This window comes from Rhineura floridana, chromosome 11 (genome assembly GCF_030035675.1).
Source record: "Rhineura floridana isolate rRhiFlo1 chromosome 11, rRhiFlo1.hap2, whole genome shotgun sequence".
Taxonomy (NCBI): Eukaryota; Metazoa; Chordata; class Lepidosauria; order Squamata; family Rhineuridae; genus Rhineura; species Rhineura floridana.
The window spans coordinates 33,967,664-33,982,155 of NC_084490.1; the positions used below are offsets into that span (position 1 = coordinate 33,967,664).

Below are 14,492 nucleotides of genomic sequence, written 5' to 3' on the forward strand. Positions count from 1 at the left end.
ACTCTTCTGTAAACTAAATGCAATGGGAGGGGGGACAGTGAACACATGTCCTACTTGTGAGCTTTCTGGTCCTTGCCAGTGAGTCAGAGTTGAAAAAACAAATGCTTGACGAAATGGATCCTTAGTCTGATCCAACAATGATCTTCTTACATTGTTAACAAAACAATTTTTTGCTTGCTCATAAAGCACAATGCATTTTTTTAAAAAAAATCTGCCCCAGCTTTTGATTCATTCACCTTTGCTTACAGAAGATCACATCTGGTTTGGGATCAGACATGGAGGTACAAAACCAAACTGAGTTTTCAGAATTCATCATCCTTGGCTTTAAAAATCTGCAGGAGATACACTTCTTGCTCTTCAGTGGATTCTTGATCATCTATTTATTCACCATGCTGAGGAATACCTTCATTATCATCATGGCAGTGGTGGACCAAAGGCTTAGAACTCCCATGTATTTCTTCCTGGGGAACCTCTCATTTCTTGACATCTGCTACACCACCACCACCATCCCCCAGACGTTGGATCTCCTTTTGACAGAGAGAAGCAGCATCTCTTACATGAGCTGTGTGTTCCAACTGTATTTTTTCTTTTCCTTTGTGGGCATTGAATGTCTTCTTCTGGCAGTAATGGCTTTTGATCGCTACGTTGCCATCTGTAACCCTCTGCGCTATTCACTGATTATCAAAAGGAATGTTTGCCTCCAGCTGGGTGCAGCTTGCTGGGCTGGTGGTTTCATCAACTCCACCATACACACATATTTTGCCTTTCAGTTACCTTTTTGTGGAGACAACCGCCTAGATGCTTTCTACTGTGACACTGCACCATTGTTGAAGCTGTCTTGTGGGAACATTTCCCTCAACCAAAGGCTCTTGTTGACCATTGGCTTATTCATAGCTTGGTGTCGGAAGGCAGAGCTGGGGTCCCAATCCCGGGGAGCTGGATCCCGGAGAGTTGGGAGAAGAGTATTCAGATGGATGGCAGAGGGAAGGGGGAGGAACTTCCCTCCTTTGGAGCGAAGACGAAACAGAGGAACTGCCAGTGATAAGGTCACTTAGCAACGGGGAGCCTGAGCCCTCCCTGGACATTCTCACGCCTCCCCCTCTTTCAGGCTCAGAGCAAGAGGAGGAAGAGGGAGGGCTGCTCACAGCCGAAAAGCGGGGAGGCAGTTTACCATCAGCCCCTCCCCTATCCCCCATCCTGGAATCGGAAACTTCAGAAGAGGAGGGGGTGATGCCTCCCCCCTCACTGCGCACATGCAGACAGCTGAAAAGACAGGAGAGAAGGGGGGGAAGGCGGGCAGTACCTGAGGGGCAGTTAAGGAGGAGCGAAAGATTGTGCGCCCGTTTGGCCCCTTCTTAAAGAACAGGTGGGAAGAAGTCCCTTGCTCTGTCAACTTTCTCCCAATGCCGCAGGACCTGTATCCCTGTATTGCTTCATGAGAAAACGCAGTCTTTGTTTGGACATTACCCTAATAAAACACGAATTAACTACAGCCGTTGGTCTGGTTCCTGAGTCACATCCTGGGCCTGACAGCTTGACAGAGCCACCTAAATCACCCTCAACGCTCTCTTCACTTGACTGGGACAAGATGTCAAAGGGAGCAGCGGGGGGGGGATGAACCCCACTTCTGAGATGGAAGAAGTGGAACTCTTGAGGACTAAGGTAGCTGATTTGCAGACGGATGTTCAAGCCCTGCTAGCAGCAGTCAAGGTGCTGAAGACAGATAATCAAACCTTGAAGGCCACGATAGACCAGATGCGAACAGCCCCTCCAGCTGCCGTAGTAAAGGTTCCCATTGGATTGCCCCCAAAATACGTGGGACAAAGTGATCAGTTGGCAACCTTCGTGGCTCAATGTGAGTTATATCTGGATGTCAGGCACACAGAATTTCCAGACGATGGGGCTAAAGTAGCTTTCGTGATTAGCCTCCTGGAGGGAGAAGCTGCAAAATGGGTGACTCCGTATCTCGTGAGAAAGGATACTGTCTTAGGAAGGTACAGAGGATTTATACAGGAGATGACCGAGATGTTTCAAGACCCGCAAAGGGCTGAAACAGTAGCGCGGCAACTAGGCGCTCTGAAGCAAGCTAAAGGGACTGTTTCTGAGTACACTAACGCTTTTAAAATTCTGTCCCAGGAAACTGGTTACAATGACGCCGCCCTGATGTTTATGTACCGGAGTGGATTAAATGCTGAAATCCTGGATGAGTTGGCCAGGACCTCCCCCCCCGCTGACCTACCAGGGCTCATCCGGCTATGCCTACAGATAGATCACCGGATGGAAGGAAGGCGCCTGGAAAGGAAGCAGGAGGTCCCGAGATACTCAGCCTCAGCATCCTGCAACAAGACCCTTCCCACTGCAGGGATGGCAGGTAATGCAACTGAGGGACAGGGAGGGGCTAGGCCAAGACTGTCGGAAGAAGAAAAGGAAAGACGATGCCAGGAACGTTTATGCTTTTATTGTTCAAAGCCGGGCCATGTGGCCAGAGACTGTGGACTGAAAGGGGGGAAAGCCAAGCCGTCGGGAAACTAGAACACCCAGTCCACGTGCAGGCCGGTGGACTGGGGGCAGCGTTGTATAAAGGCCCCCCAACGATCCAACCTCCCTCAAACGGGGTGTTGGACTTGCCTATTCGGATTACAACTTCCAGAGGAGTGGTGTTTAATTCCACTGCCTTAATTGACAGTGGAGCCTCCACAAATTTTATTGATGCAAAGTTAGTCAAGCGTCATGGAATTTCCCGGTGGAAACTGGATGCTCCCCTAGCTGTGGAGACTATCGATGGGAGATCCCTGAAGTCAGGAGGGGTGACACAAGCCACGGAGGAAGTGAAACTTCAAATCCCTGGGCACGAAGAGTTCATTTCGCTATACGTGTCAGATCTCTCGAACTTTGAGGTGATTCTGGGAATGCCCTGGCTAGCAAAGCATGAACCCAAAATAAGTTGGAAGGAGGTGGTGGTGTGGTTCACCTCACAGTATTGCCAGGAGAACTGTCAACCTGAAGGAATCAAGAACACCTTAGCGGGGGCAGTGCAAGAGATCGAGCAAGTGACCCTGCCGCCAAAGTATGAAGAATTCAAAGATGTGTTTGATGAAAAGGAGGCAGAGACTTTACCCCCCCACCACCCTTACGACTGTGCGATTGACCTAGTGCCAGGAGCCAGCATCCCATCAGGGAGAATCTACTCTCTCACAAAGAATGAGAGGGAGGCCCTGAAGGAATTCCTGGATAAAAACCTGAGGCGAGGATTCATACGCCCCTCACAATCCCCTGCTGGAGCACCACTATTGTTTGTGAAAAAGAAGGGGGGGGAACTCAGACCCTGTAACGACTATCGCGCATTGAACCAGATCACCATCCCCAACAGCTACCCGCTGCCCCTGATCTCAGAGTTGCTGGACCGACTGCGCTCTGCAAAAATCTTCACGAAGTTGGATTTGAGAGGAGCGTACAATCTGATCAGAATGAAGGAGGGAGATGAATGGAAAACAGGATTCTTGACCGCTTACGGACAGTATGAATACCTGGTCATGCCGTTCGGGCTTTGTGGAAGTCCAGGAATTTTTCAAAAATTCATGAACGACGTGTTTAGAGACTTGTTGGACACGTATGTAATCTGTTACTTAGATGATATCCTGGTGTTCTCAAAGAACCAGGAAGACCACGACCAGCATGTGAAGACGGTGTTGAAGAGACTGAGAGAAAATCACCTGTATGCTAAATTAGAGAAATGTGGATTTGACCTCAAGTCTCTAGACTTCCTTGGATATCGAATCTCAGCGGAAGGCGTGTAGATGGACCCAGGGAAAGTAAGCTGCATATTGGATTGGGGCCAACCTGTCACCAAAAAGGATGTACAACGGTTTTTGGGGTTTGCCAATTATTACAGAAAGTTCATTCCAGGGTTTTCCAAATTAACAGCTCCTCTGACTGACTGTTTAAGGGGGAAGAAGAAGTTTCAATGGACAGAGAACGCCACCGAGACCTTTGAGGAGCTGAAGAGAAGGTTTGCTACTGAGCCCATTCTGCGCTTTGCTGATCCGAACCGCCCTTTCGTAGTGGAAGCAGATGCTTCAGATTTTGCCATCAGGGGGGTCCTGCTACAATTAGACCAAGAAGGGAAGGAGCTGCACCCCTGTGCGTACTTCTCTCGGAAGTTAAAGCCTGCAGAGAAGAACTACACAGTTTGGGAGAAGGAGCTGCTGGCCATCAAGGACTCTTTTGAAAACTGGAGACAATACCTAGAGGGGACCTCTCATCGAACTGAAGTGCGCTCCGACCACAAGAATCTTGAAAGCCTCCAAACCGCCAGAAAGCTGAACCAGAGACAGATAAGATGGTCCCAGTTCTTCACTAGGTTTAACTTCCAGATTACTTACCATGCCCAAGCCAAAAACCAGAGAGCGGATGCCTTATCCAGACAGCCACAATACAAAGAAAGTGAATCCGAGGACCAGCCTCAGTACGTAATCCCGCCAGAGAAATTAACGTTGGGAGTATGCCAGCCTTCATGGGAAGAGGAACTCAAAAAGGCACAACAAGAAGATGCAGACATGCTAAAATATCAGCAGGAGACGGGACAAGGTCAAGACTCAGAAGTAACCTTTCACTGGAGAAATGGACTGTTATGGTTCAAAACCGCCAGATATGTGCCAGAAGGGGAATTAAGGCTCAGAATCCTACGCCAGTGTTATGATTCCATCACAGCGGGACACTTTGGGATTTACAAGACCATTCAGAACGTGGCCAAGGACTTCTGGTGGCCTAAAATGCGTCGGGATATTGAGAGTTATGTAAAGTCCTGCTCTGTCTGTCTGCGGACAAAAACACAAACAGGGACACCAGCAGGACTGTTACAACCGTTGCCTGTCCCACACGAACCCTGGAAGGACCTCTCCATGGATTTTATAACTGATCTACCCAAGTCCCAAGGAATGACAGCCATCTTAGTAGTGGTGGATCTACTTACCAAAATGGCACACTTTCTTCCTTGTGCAGGGGCCTTAGAGGCTAAAGAAACGGCCAAGTTATTCATAAAAGAAGTCTACCGGCTGCATGGATTGCCAAACAGCGTAGTCTCAGACCGAGGAACTCAGTTCACAGCCAAATTTTGGAGAGCAATGTGGAAACAGTTGCAGACGGAATTAAAACTCTCCTCCGCCCATCACCCCAGACAGATGGGCAGATGGAACGCTTGAACGCCGTTTTGGAAAGATATTTACGAAGTTATGTGTCCTATCAACAGACTGACTGGGTATCATATTTGCATTTTGCAGAGTTCGCCTACAACAATTCTCTGCACTCCAGCACTCAACAAACCCCGTTCTTCGCTAATTATGGATTCCATCCTAAAGTCTTTCCAAGCAGCTCAGAAGGAATGCTGGTACCGGCAGCTGAGAACTTCCTTAAGGAATTGCAAGCGGCGCAACAGACACTGAAACAGCAGTTAAACGAAGCCAAAACGGAGTACAAGCGAGTTGCTGACCTGCACAGGAAGGAGCCCCCCCCCTTCAACCTGGAGACCAGGTATGGCTGTCCACCCGCTTCCTCCAGATGCCGGGCAAATGTAGAAAATTACAAGACAAGAGGGTGGGTCCTTTCAAAATAGAAACTCAAATCAATCCCGTGGCGTACCGACTGAAGCTGCCTGACACGTTTAAAATACATCCTGTGTTCCATCGATCCCTCTTAACGAAAGCCGCCCCTCCCAGTGAGTTACGGCCGGAGGAACCTCCCGGAGCTCCACTCCTGGTAAATGAGCAGCTTGAGTTTGAAGTTGAGGAGATCTTAGATTCCAGGATCAGACGCCACAAGCTGCAGTACTTGATTCACTGGAAAGGCTATGGGGTGGCTGACAGATCATGGGAAGATGCAGCTGATGTGCATGCTCCAGAAATGGTAAAACTTTTCCATCAACGTTTTCCCCACCGTCCCAAGCCAGACAAGGGGAGGGGGGCACAGCCTGGGAGGGGGGATGGTGTCGGAAGGCAGAGCTGGGGTCCCAATCCCGGGGAGCTGGATCCCGGAGAGTTGGGAGAAGAGTATTCAGATGGATGGCAGAGGGAAGGGGGAGGAACTTCCCCCCTTTGGAGCGAAGACAAAACAGAGGAACTGCCAGTGATAAGGTCGCTTAGCAACGGGGAGCCTAAGCCCTCACTGGACATTCTCACGCCTCCCCCTCTTTCAGGCTCAGAGCAAGAGGGGGAAGAGGGAGGGCTGCTCACAGCCGAAAAGCGGGGAGGCAGTTTACCATCAGCCCCTCCCCTATCCCCCATCCTGGAATCGGAAACTTCAGAAGAGGAGGGGGTGATGCTTCCCCCCTCACCGCGCACACGCAGACAGCTGAAAAGACAGGAGAGAAGGGGGGGGAAGGCGGGCAGTACCTGAGGGGCAGTTAAGGAGGAGCGAAAGATTGCGCACCCGTTTGGCCCCTTCTTAAAGAACAGGCGGGAAGAAGTCCCTTGCTCTGTCAACTTTCTCCCAATGCCGCAGGACCTGTATCCCTGTATTGCTTCATGAGAAAATGCAGTCTTTGTTTGGACATTACCCTAATAAAACACGAATTAACTACAGCCGTTAGTCTGGTTCCTGAGTCACATCCTGGGCCTGACACTTGGACACCACTCTTCTGCATCCTTCTATCATATGCTTACATCAATACCACTGTCTTCTACAGAAGGGAGACAAAAAGCTTTCTCCACTTGCTCCTCTTATCTCACTGTGGTCCTTCTCTATTATGGCAGTTGCATTTTCACCTACTTGAGGCCTGTCCCCTCCCAGTCATCAGTGAATGCAAAGCTGATCCCACTGATGTACAGCATCTTGACTCCACTGTTGAATCCTATTATATATACCTTGCGCAACAAGGATGTGAAGAAAGCTTGGCTAAGCATAATGGGGAAGATTTGACTATTCTATAAATGTGCATTTTGGGCTACATCTTAATGTAATCAGCAATTAGTTTTATTTCATACATTACTGAAACATTTCTTTCTTTATATATTTTTCAGCCACAAAGCTTTAATGTACTTTACAATTTAAAACATCACAACTTATTTCTTAAAGCAAACGTAGAATGAATAGTTTCAACATTATCTTCATTCCTCTTCTCCATTCATAAGAATTTGACAACCCTGTACAGATAGACAGACACAAATTTAATTTAGACTGGCACTTCTGTGAGCCAATCCTCCTGAAACAATGACGAAACGTATCATTGCATTGGTTTATTATATATTTATTTAAAATACTTTTACCACTTTCCAGTGTCCAGGATATACTGCATAACTGGACGGATGGAAAGAGGTAAAATACCTCTGGATCCTGACCAGAGAAGCAGACTCAGGACTTGAATACTTAACTTTGCACAGGGTTTTATTGCAGAGGTTAGCACAGGAACTTCAAAACATACTAGGCATACAGAACATCAGCAAGTGCATTTAGGCTTGTGGAGCAAAGGAAAGGTGTCACAAGAAAGCTGTCTTCCCAAGACACTGCAAATGAAAGAAGGGGAGGTTGGCACTCTACCTGCACAAGCTAAATCTAGCATTTTCCAGTCTTTGAAGCAAGGCATGGGCTTCTCCTGGGAAAAGAGGATGATTTCTCAAGTTGTAACCATCTGTTCTCCCGTCTCCGTGACCTTGGGGAAACTGTCACCTCTGACTCTGAGAGATTTCCCCTCCCTATCTCTCTGGAATTATCCAGCAGATTCAGTAAGACCTGGCTGCTCAACAAATAAATCCAGGCTAGGTTCCAGGGATGAAGGTAGACTACATTCCTCATTCTCCATTGCAGGTTTGGGGGAGGGCTGCTGAGGCCTTCTTCAGCAGAAACACTAACAGGGCCACTGAACACAGGATTGATATGGGTTTTGAGAAGCATTTCTTCCACGGTGTAAACAGACCCTTCTCCAAAATTTGCAACACCCTCCCCATTCTCCCAATACAGCCAAATGTTCTCCTTGAGGCTCATGAAAGTATATACAGGCATACCCTGCTTTAACGTTCACAATGGTACTGGAGAGTATACTGTAAGCAAAAATAAACGTTAAGTGAAGCAATTGTCTTCACTTGTACTGCACGCAATCACCACTAGATGGCAGCAGCGTCATGCCGATAAGGTGTACGTTATTGCGAAGCACACAAACGTTAAGCAGGGTATGGGGACGTAGGGAGCATGTACGTTATAGCGAGGCGACGTTAAGTGAAGTGACGTTAAGCGGGGTATGCCTGTATGCATACATGTATGAAAACAACCCAAAGACAAACATACAGAGGAGTTCAAAATGTGGATTCCTCCCAAAACACATAGTTTGATCCTATTTTGAGTCAAGTGAAACCCACTTCAAACTGTGCCTGACTCAAAATAGGAAATGCACTCAACCTCTGCTGTCTCTGCTCAGCTTACCTCCTTCCTTGAAGCCAAAAGAGCCTCTTTGGGAAAACAAAAAGGGTAACAGGCACTTTAGGGCACTAAACCTTTCAACCCCAGCCAGCTTAGGTAATAGCCAAGGATGATGGGAGTTGTAGTCCAACAACATCTGAGAACCCAAGGTTAAAGAACAGTGCTGTAGGGTGAGGTTATTATTCTAGGTGAGGTGAGAGGGTTCACACATCCCCAATGAAAGGCCACATAGCCAATTAGGGACTATTGTAGCCTCTGAAATCTAAGCTTGTCATCCTCAACACCCAACATAAGGAAGCCCGATAAATATACCTTGGAGTTCCACAATTTAGGTGATGCCAGTGAAAAGGCTATCTTGTGTAATCATTAGGGTTGCCAGGTCAGAAGCACCTGAGATTTTAGGGGCGGGCCTGAGTGATGTCATGGGGTGGGCCTGAGTGATGTCATGGGGGCGGGCCTGAGTGATGTCATGGGGCAGGCCCAAGTGATATCATTAAGCATGATATATGAAGCATCAATCACAGTTGCTTGGAGCATACAATTAAAAAAATCTGATTGGAAATTAAGCTAGAAATCTTAACACCTACACTTTGGAGCTCCTTGCCTATTGACATTAGGCAGACGCCTCTTTTCAGCACCTGCTAACATCTTTTTTGTTTAGGAAAGCCTATCCACACATATAGAAGTTATTGTGTTTTAAAATCTGTTTTTAACTCGTTGGTTTTATTAATTTGAATGTTTTTCAGTACGTCTACTCTTTTTTGCCAATAATTTTATTGTTTTAATTTTTTCTGTAAACCGCTTTGAGATTTTTTTACAATAAAGCAGTATATAACTGTTGTAAATAAAATACATAAAAAAAATTGGAGTCACAGCTTTTAAAAATGTTTTTAAAGATGTTTTAATATATTTTAAAGTCTGTTTTTATTATTTTTAAAGTATTTTTAGTGCTTTTGTTTGCCGCCCTGGGCTCCTACTGAGAGGAAGGGCGGGATATAAATCAAATAATAATTAAAATATATAAATAAACTTCATTCACCCAACCCAAAATTCAGAATCATGCCACTTTAAGCTGTTTTGCAACTGTTTATACTTGTTTTATGCTTATTGGTTTTTAAAGGGCTTTATTTCTTATTGTGAGCTGCCTTGTTTTCCAATCACCAACCCTACCTCACAGGGTTGTTGGAAAGACTACACACACACACACACACACACACACACGTAAATATACACCCCATATAATAGTTTATTGTCAAACCAGTTGGTCATTGCAGAACATTTTTTTTAAATCAGTATTAGTTTCCTACATAATAAAAAATGTGATACCTAGGTAAACCCTGCCTAATTGCTTTAAAAATAGGATTGGAGAGGAAGGGAAAGATTTACAACACAAACACAATTCTTTGTTATGTTTACTCAAAAGTCCCATTAATTTACAGCACAATCCTAACCATGTCTACTTAAAAGTAAGTCCTAATGAATTCAATGGGGTTTATTCCAGGTACATGCGATTAACATTGCTTTACTCCCAGAAAAGCAAGCATTAGATTAAATACTTTCATATTGCCAAGGTTTTCAAAGCACTGCCCTCTCCAACAGCCCAGGGTCTGACTCTTGCACACAAGAGAAAAAAACAACAACTTTAAGCCATATTCTTACTCAAACTGAAGATCTCAAAACCACCATTTTCTGAGAAGTCTAGGGACTGCCTGGATCAACAAATCACAACCCTGGATTCACTAATTGGCTACAATCCTGAAAGGGAGGGGTTAGAGCCAGAGCTTGGGAGTTATTTTTTTTGAACTACAACTCCCATCAGCCCAATCAAGTGGCCATGCTGGCTGGGGCTGATGGGAGTTGTAGTTTTTAAAAAGTAACTTTTCCAAGCTCTGCTAGGAGCTATAATAACAGATCTGTTAAACAGATTTAACAGTCACAGGGGGCGGCTGATGTTTTGGTGTATATCTTGGGAACCAGACCACCTAGAAACTTCATCCATATGGGATGAAGAGATCCTTTATTACAAAAACAATGGCTTAACTTTTTTTAAAAAAATATTTGTGATGGAAATATGTTCAGTAATTTAATGTAGGCAGTAAACATTTGGAGCAGATGGTATTGTCATTGCATGCTGGGGAAGTGTTTGCACACTGATTCTTGCTTTGACAAAAATGCTTTAGGTGAACTGGACATTCAATGTAAACACTAAATTGCTCTCCCCACCCCCATCCCAAAAAAGAGAGGATATTTTGATCAGGAGTTCATTGTTCTTACTCTGTTCACTGTATGCTTCTGGATTCAAAACAAATGGCAAACTAAACATCCTCAAGAGAGACTTCATAAGTCAGTGACACCATTTTTAGACTCCAAAAACCTCACTATCAACCTAATCCCCCAAATAAGGGTATGCATTAATATTGCTGGTTCTTCCAAGCAATGTATTAACATGACATGCAGCTGACACCCAGCACCATTGCACTGTAAAATGACATTGCATTGTCTGTTAATATGTGGTATACATATTAAAGGGATCTATCCATTTACCGCCCCATTTGTAGCCCATTTTGGGGGTCTGAAAGTACATAGCTGCAGAGCTGTGTATTAGTTAGCTTATAAATTGTGATCTCTCTCACAGGAGATCCTTTCTCTATTAAGTCACTTGCTGCAAGACTAGAGAAGATGATTCATGTATCCTTTGAAGTGACAGTATGATTCATTCAACAAGTATGCTTCTGCTCTGAAGTAAGAGTTCTCTTTCAAAATCAGACAAAGGGAAGTCAGCTGAGCTAGCACTAGCTGTGGCTGGTGTGCTGGTCTGCTGACTTACTCACTGCTTGCTGGCTATAAAGACACAGCACACAGACAATGGACACAGAGAGATAGGAGACATCAACCATCATACATCAGTGGTACAGCCTGATAGGGTAGTGTAGGCTGCTGGACTGTGATCTATCCCTGCCATACTATGGGGAAGGGGGACCTCCCTCTATCTCCCATGAAGGGTCTTAATGTAATGCTGAGGTATGATCTGGTATTTAAATAAATGTCACATTAATTAGCACAGCCGTTGTCAATGTCGTGCCCCAGGCTGGGAGGGGAGGATTTGACGAGTCAGCCTCAGACATTGAAGACTATGACAATGAACTGGGGGAGGGGGTGAGCAGTTGGGAAAGATCACAGAGCGCACAAATCCCAGTCACTGACACCTTGGCTTCCCCCTTTCCTGCCCCCCCAAAGCGCAACCAGGACTGTCAGTAACTGCTCCTTTGGAACCTGATCTGTGAGGTGCACCACCCCTGCCTGCATCTGTAGAGGAAGCACCACTTGCTTCACCTCAGGTTTCCCAGCCTGGCATCCCTCAAGTTCCTATGACTGAGCCAACTGACTGCCCATCACACTTAGAGGGGGAGGCGGAGAAACAGACCCCTTCACCCCACATGTGCCAGACCAGAAGCGGGACATTCTACAGTCATTAAAGAGGATCCAAAGACTTCACAAGAAAGCCAACCCTCTTTAAGGGGGTGCAAGGAGGGGTTCATTGCTGAGTCGAGTTGAGTTGAATTTATTGCGGTCGCAGACCAAAATAAAACAAAACATTAAAACATTGAACATTAAAACACATAGAAATATACAGAAAGTTAAGAAACAACACAACCAGGGAAAGCTTAAAACCTTAAAAATACCTACAATATTCCTAAAGGTTTTAGATAAATGAAGTTAAAATTTTCCTGGTACTAATAATTGTAGCACAATATTTTGCAACAGATTCCGTTATATGTACTTCTTGGTCAGCAAGGAAATATTTAACATAGAAAGCTTCATTTCTTCCAGGAAGATGAGTAATTAGAGGGCTAATCAACCGAGATCTAGCTTCTCTATAATATTGGCAATGAAGTAGGACGTGCGTTATTGACTCTATCTCGCCATCCCCGCAAGGACATTTTCTGTCAGAATAGGATATTTTTTTATATCTGCCTTCCAAAATCGCAGATGGCAAGCAATTTAATCTTGCCAACGTAAACACCTTGCGATATTTGGGTAGAAATAAATTAGATAAATATGGCATAGCATACTGAGGATTACTATTATACATATGTTTTTTAACCATCATCAAATGTTGCTGGAAATCAATATCTTTAACTCTTTGAAGAATATGCTCTTTGGCTTTTACAAAACCCATTGATAGAATTAAAGGAATTGAAAATCCCATTTTTGCTATTTTGTCAATAATCATCATTTCCCATGTTGAATGGAATTTATCCTGGAGGATATGGGAAGCCAATCCTACTGGACTGAATATCAGCTTGAGCCATGTGTTAATTCTAAAGTACCAAACACGGGTTTCTATGGACAATAATCCCGTTTCCAATCTTAAAATAAAACTAGGGACACAAGTGGGAACTGCAAGTATAGACCTGAGAAAAGTATTTTGAACTGCTTCCAATGGAGCAAACTTCTCATAGGTTGTTACCTGTGAGCCGTATAGTCATTGTGGAATTATTTTTGCTCTAAAAACTTTTATAGCTGCAGTGGGGATTTGGCCCCCTTTGTTGTAATAAAAGGATAGTAGAGCCTTCATAGTTCTTTTTGCATTCATAACGGCCTGGTGTGAAAACAAAAGGCTGTCCTTGCAGATGTTGCCTGGTCTCACTACCACTTTCTTCCAGCTAGAGCTTTACTAAGATGTTCCAGTGCTAAAGACTAATTGGAGATTATAACATTTGAGCTTGGAGCAATTCTGCAGTGGTTCATTCTTAGCTGTATTTAGAGAAATGGTGAGGATGAGGTCACTCACCAGAAGCACAGATGAGAAGAGAATAAACTTGCATCCTATCTACTTCATCATTCATTCATAATAATATTTATATACTGCTTAATATGCAAAATGCTGAAGTGGTTTACATAAAATACCATAATGTCATAAAAAGAATATACATACAACATTATACAAAGAAATATGTCAGTAAAAGCAGAGAATCCATCAAGAAAACATTGCTATATTCCAATAAATAATAAAATAGCAGTGTGATTTATCTTAGAAGCCAGGGAAGTCCTGTTTAAATAGATAGTTCTTCAGGAGGTGTGTAAAACTTGCAAACTGTTTCTGCCTCACAAACAGCACATGGAGGGTATTACAGAGAATGGATGGAACCCCAATCATTAACCATGCTGACTAGGGTTGAAGCCACAGGTTTCCCTTCCCTGGTTTGAAAGATAAACCTAGCAACTGGATTTGGGGGGGCTCTTAGACGAGGCATCCTCCACAGAACCTCTTAACCTGAAAGAGATGGGGCATGTAATTCTCTTCCACTATCCGACTTTCCTGAGTTCTCTATGTAAAGTCAGAATCATGCCTGAGTGTGGCCCAGGACATTCTATTGGGATTGTTGCAAGACAGCCGGAAAATAGAAGCAGCCTAATACATTTATTTCGTGTCATTGTTTTAAAATCTAATAAAAATAAAATGTATACAATTTCAAAGTAAGGGCTTAGTACTTGTCAGTTATCTCAGTGCCTTTGCATTCATTAGCCATTAGAGAACATTACATGGCAAGAACAAGTTTAGTTCTAAGGGAGCAACTGGACAAATCTCTGACTGCATTTTTTCCCTTACATCTCCCCAGCAATTCCGTTTCCAGGGACAATTTCTTACGTGCCTTTGGATACTGAGCACCTAGAGTGTTACACCCCTGGTCAAACCATAGATCTTGGCTATTCATCTGGATCTGGATAGGAATAGGAGAACTAATTGTGGAGATAGTGATGCAACTCCTCACCCATATACTCTTTGTTTATATAATAATTGTATGCCCTTTAGGAGACATTCCCAAAGGGATGCTGGCAGCATATATAAGGATAGAAAATGCTGCAATGAGTACACAACAAACAATGGATGTCACAGATACGAAGAATCATATTTATGTCACAGGTGAGCCAAAGAAAAGTCTATTTGGTCACTGAATGGGCTTCAACATTCAACATTTGTCCATGCAAGTAAGACTTGTGAAAATAAATAACTTCAGGAATATGTGTCAGACTCATGCTATCTTATTATAATGCATCACAGGTAATGATTTAGGTTGCAA

At 44.3% G+C, this 14,492-nt stretch overlaps 1 protein-coding gene across 1 annotated transcript; it reads left to right on the plus strand.

Moving 5' to 3' along the window:
* Positions 1-275: 275 nt before the first annotated feature.
* On the plus strand, positions 276-6,912 carry LOC133367856 (olfactory receptor 5V1-like). Its single transcript, XM_061591945.1, has 4 exons — positions 276-900; positions 4,131-4,159; positions 5,230-5,248; positions 6,659-6,912. Exons 1-4 carry the CDS (start codon positions 276-278, stop codon positions 6,910-6,912), a joined length of 927 nt encoding a protein of 308 aa, XP_061447929.1.
* The last annotated feature ends 7,580 nt before the right edge of the window (positions 6,913-14,492 follow it).

Coding starts and splice junctions, on each gene's coding strand:
- LOC133367856 (XM_061591945.1), top strand. CDS start 276: ATGGAGGTACAAAACCAAACTGAGTTTTCAGAATTCATCATCCTTGGC. Junction 901..4,130: donor TGGCTTATTCATAGCTTGGT/GTCGGAAGGCAG, acceptor GAAGGGAAGGAG/CTGCACCCCTGTGCGTACTT.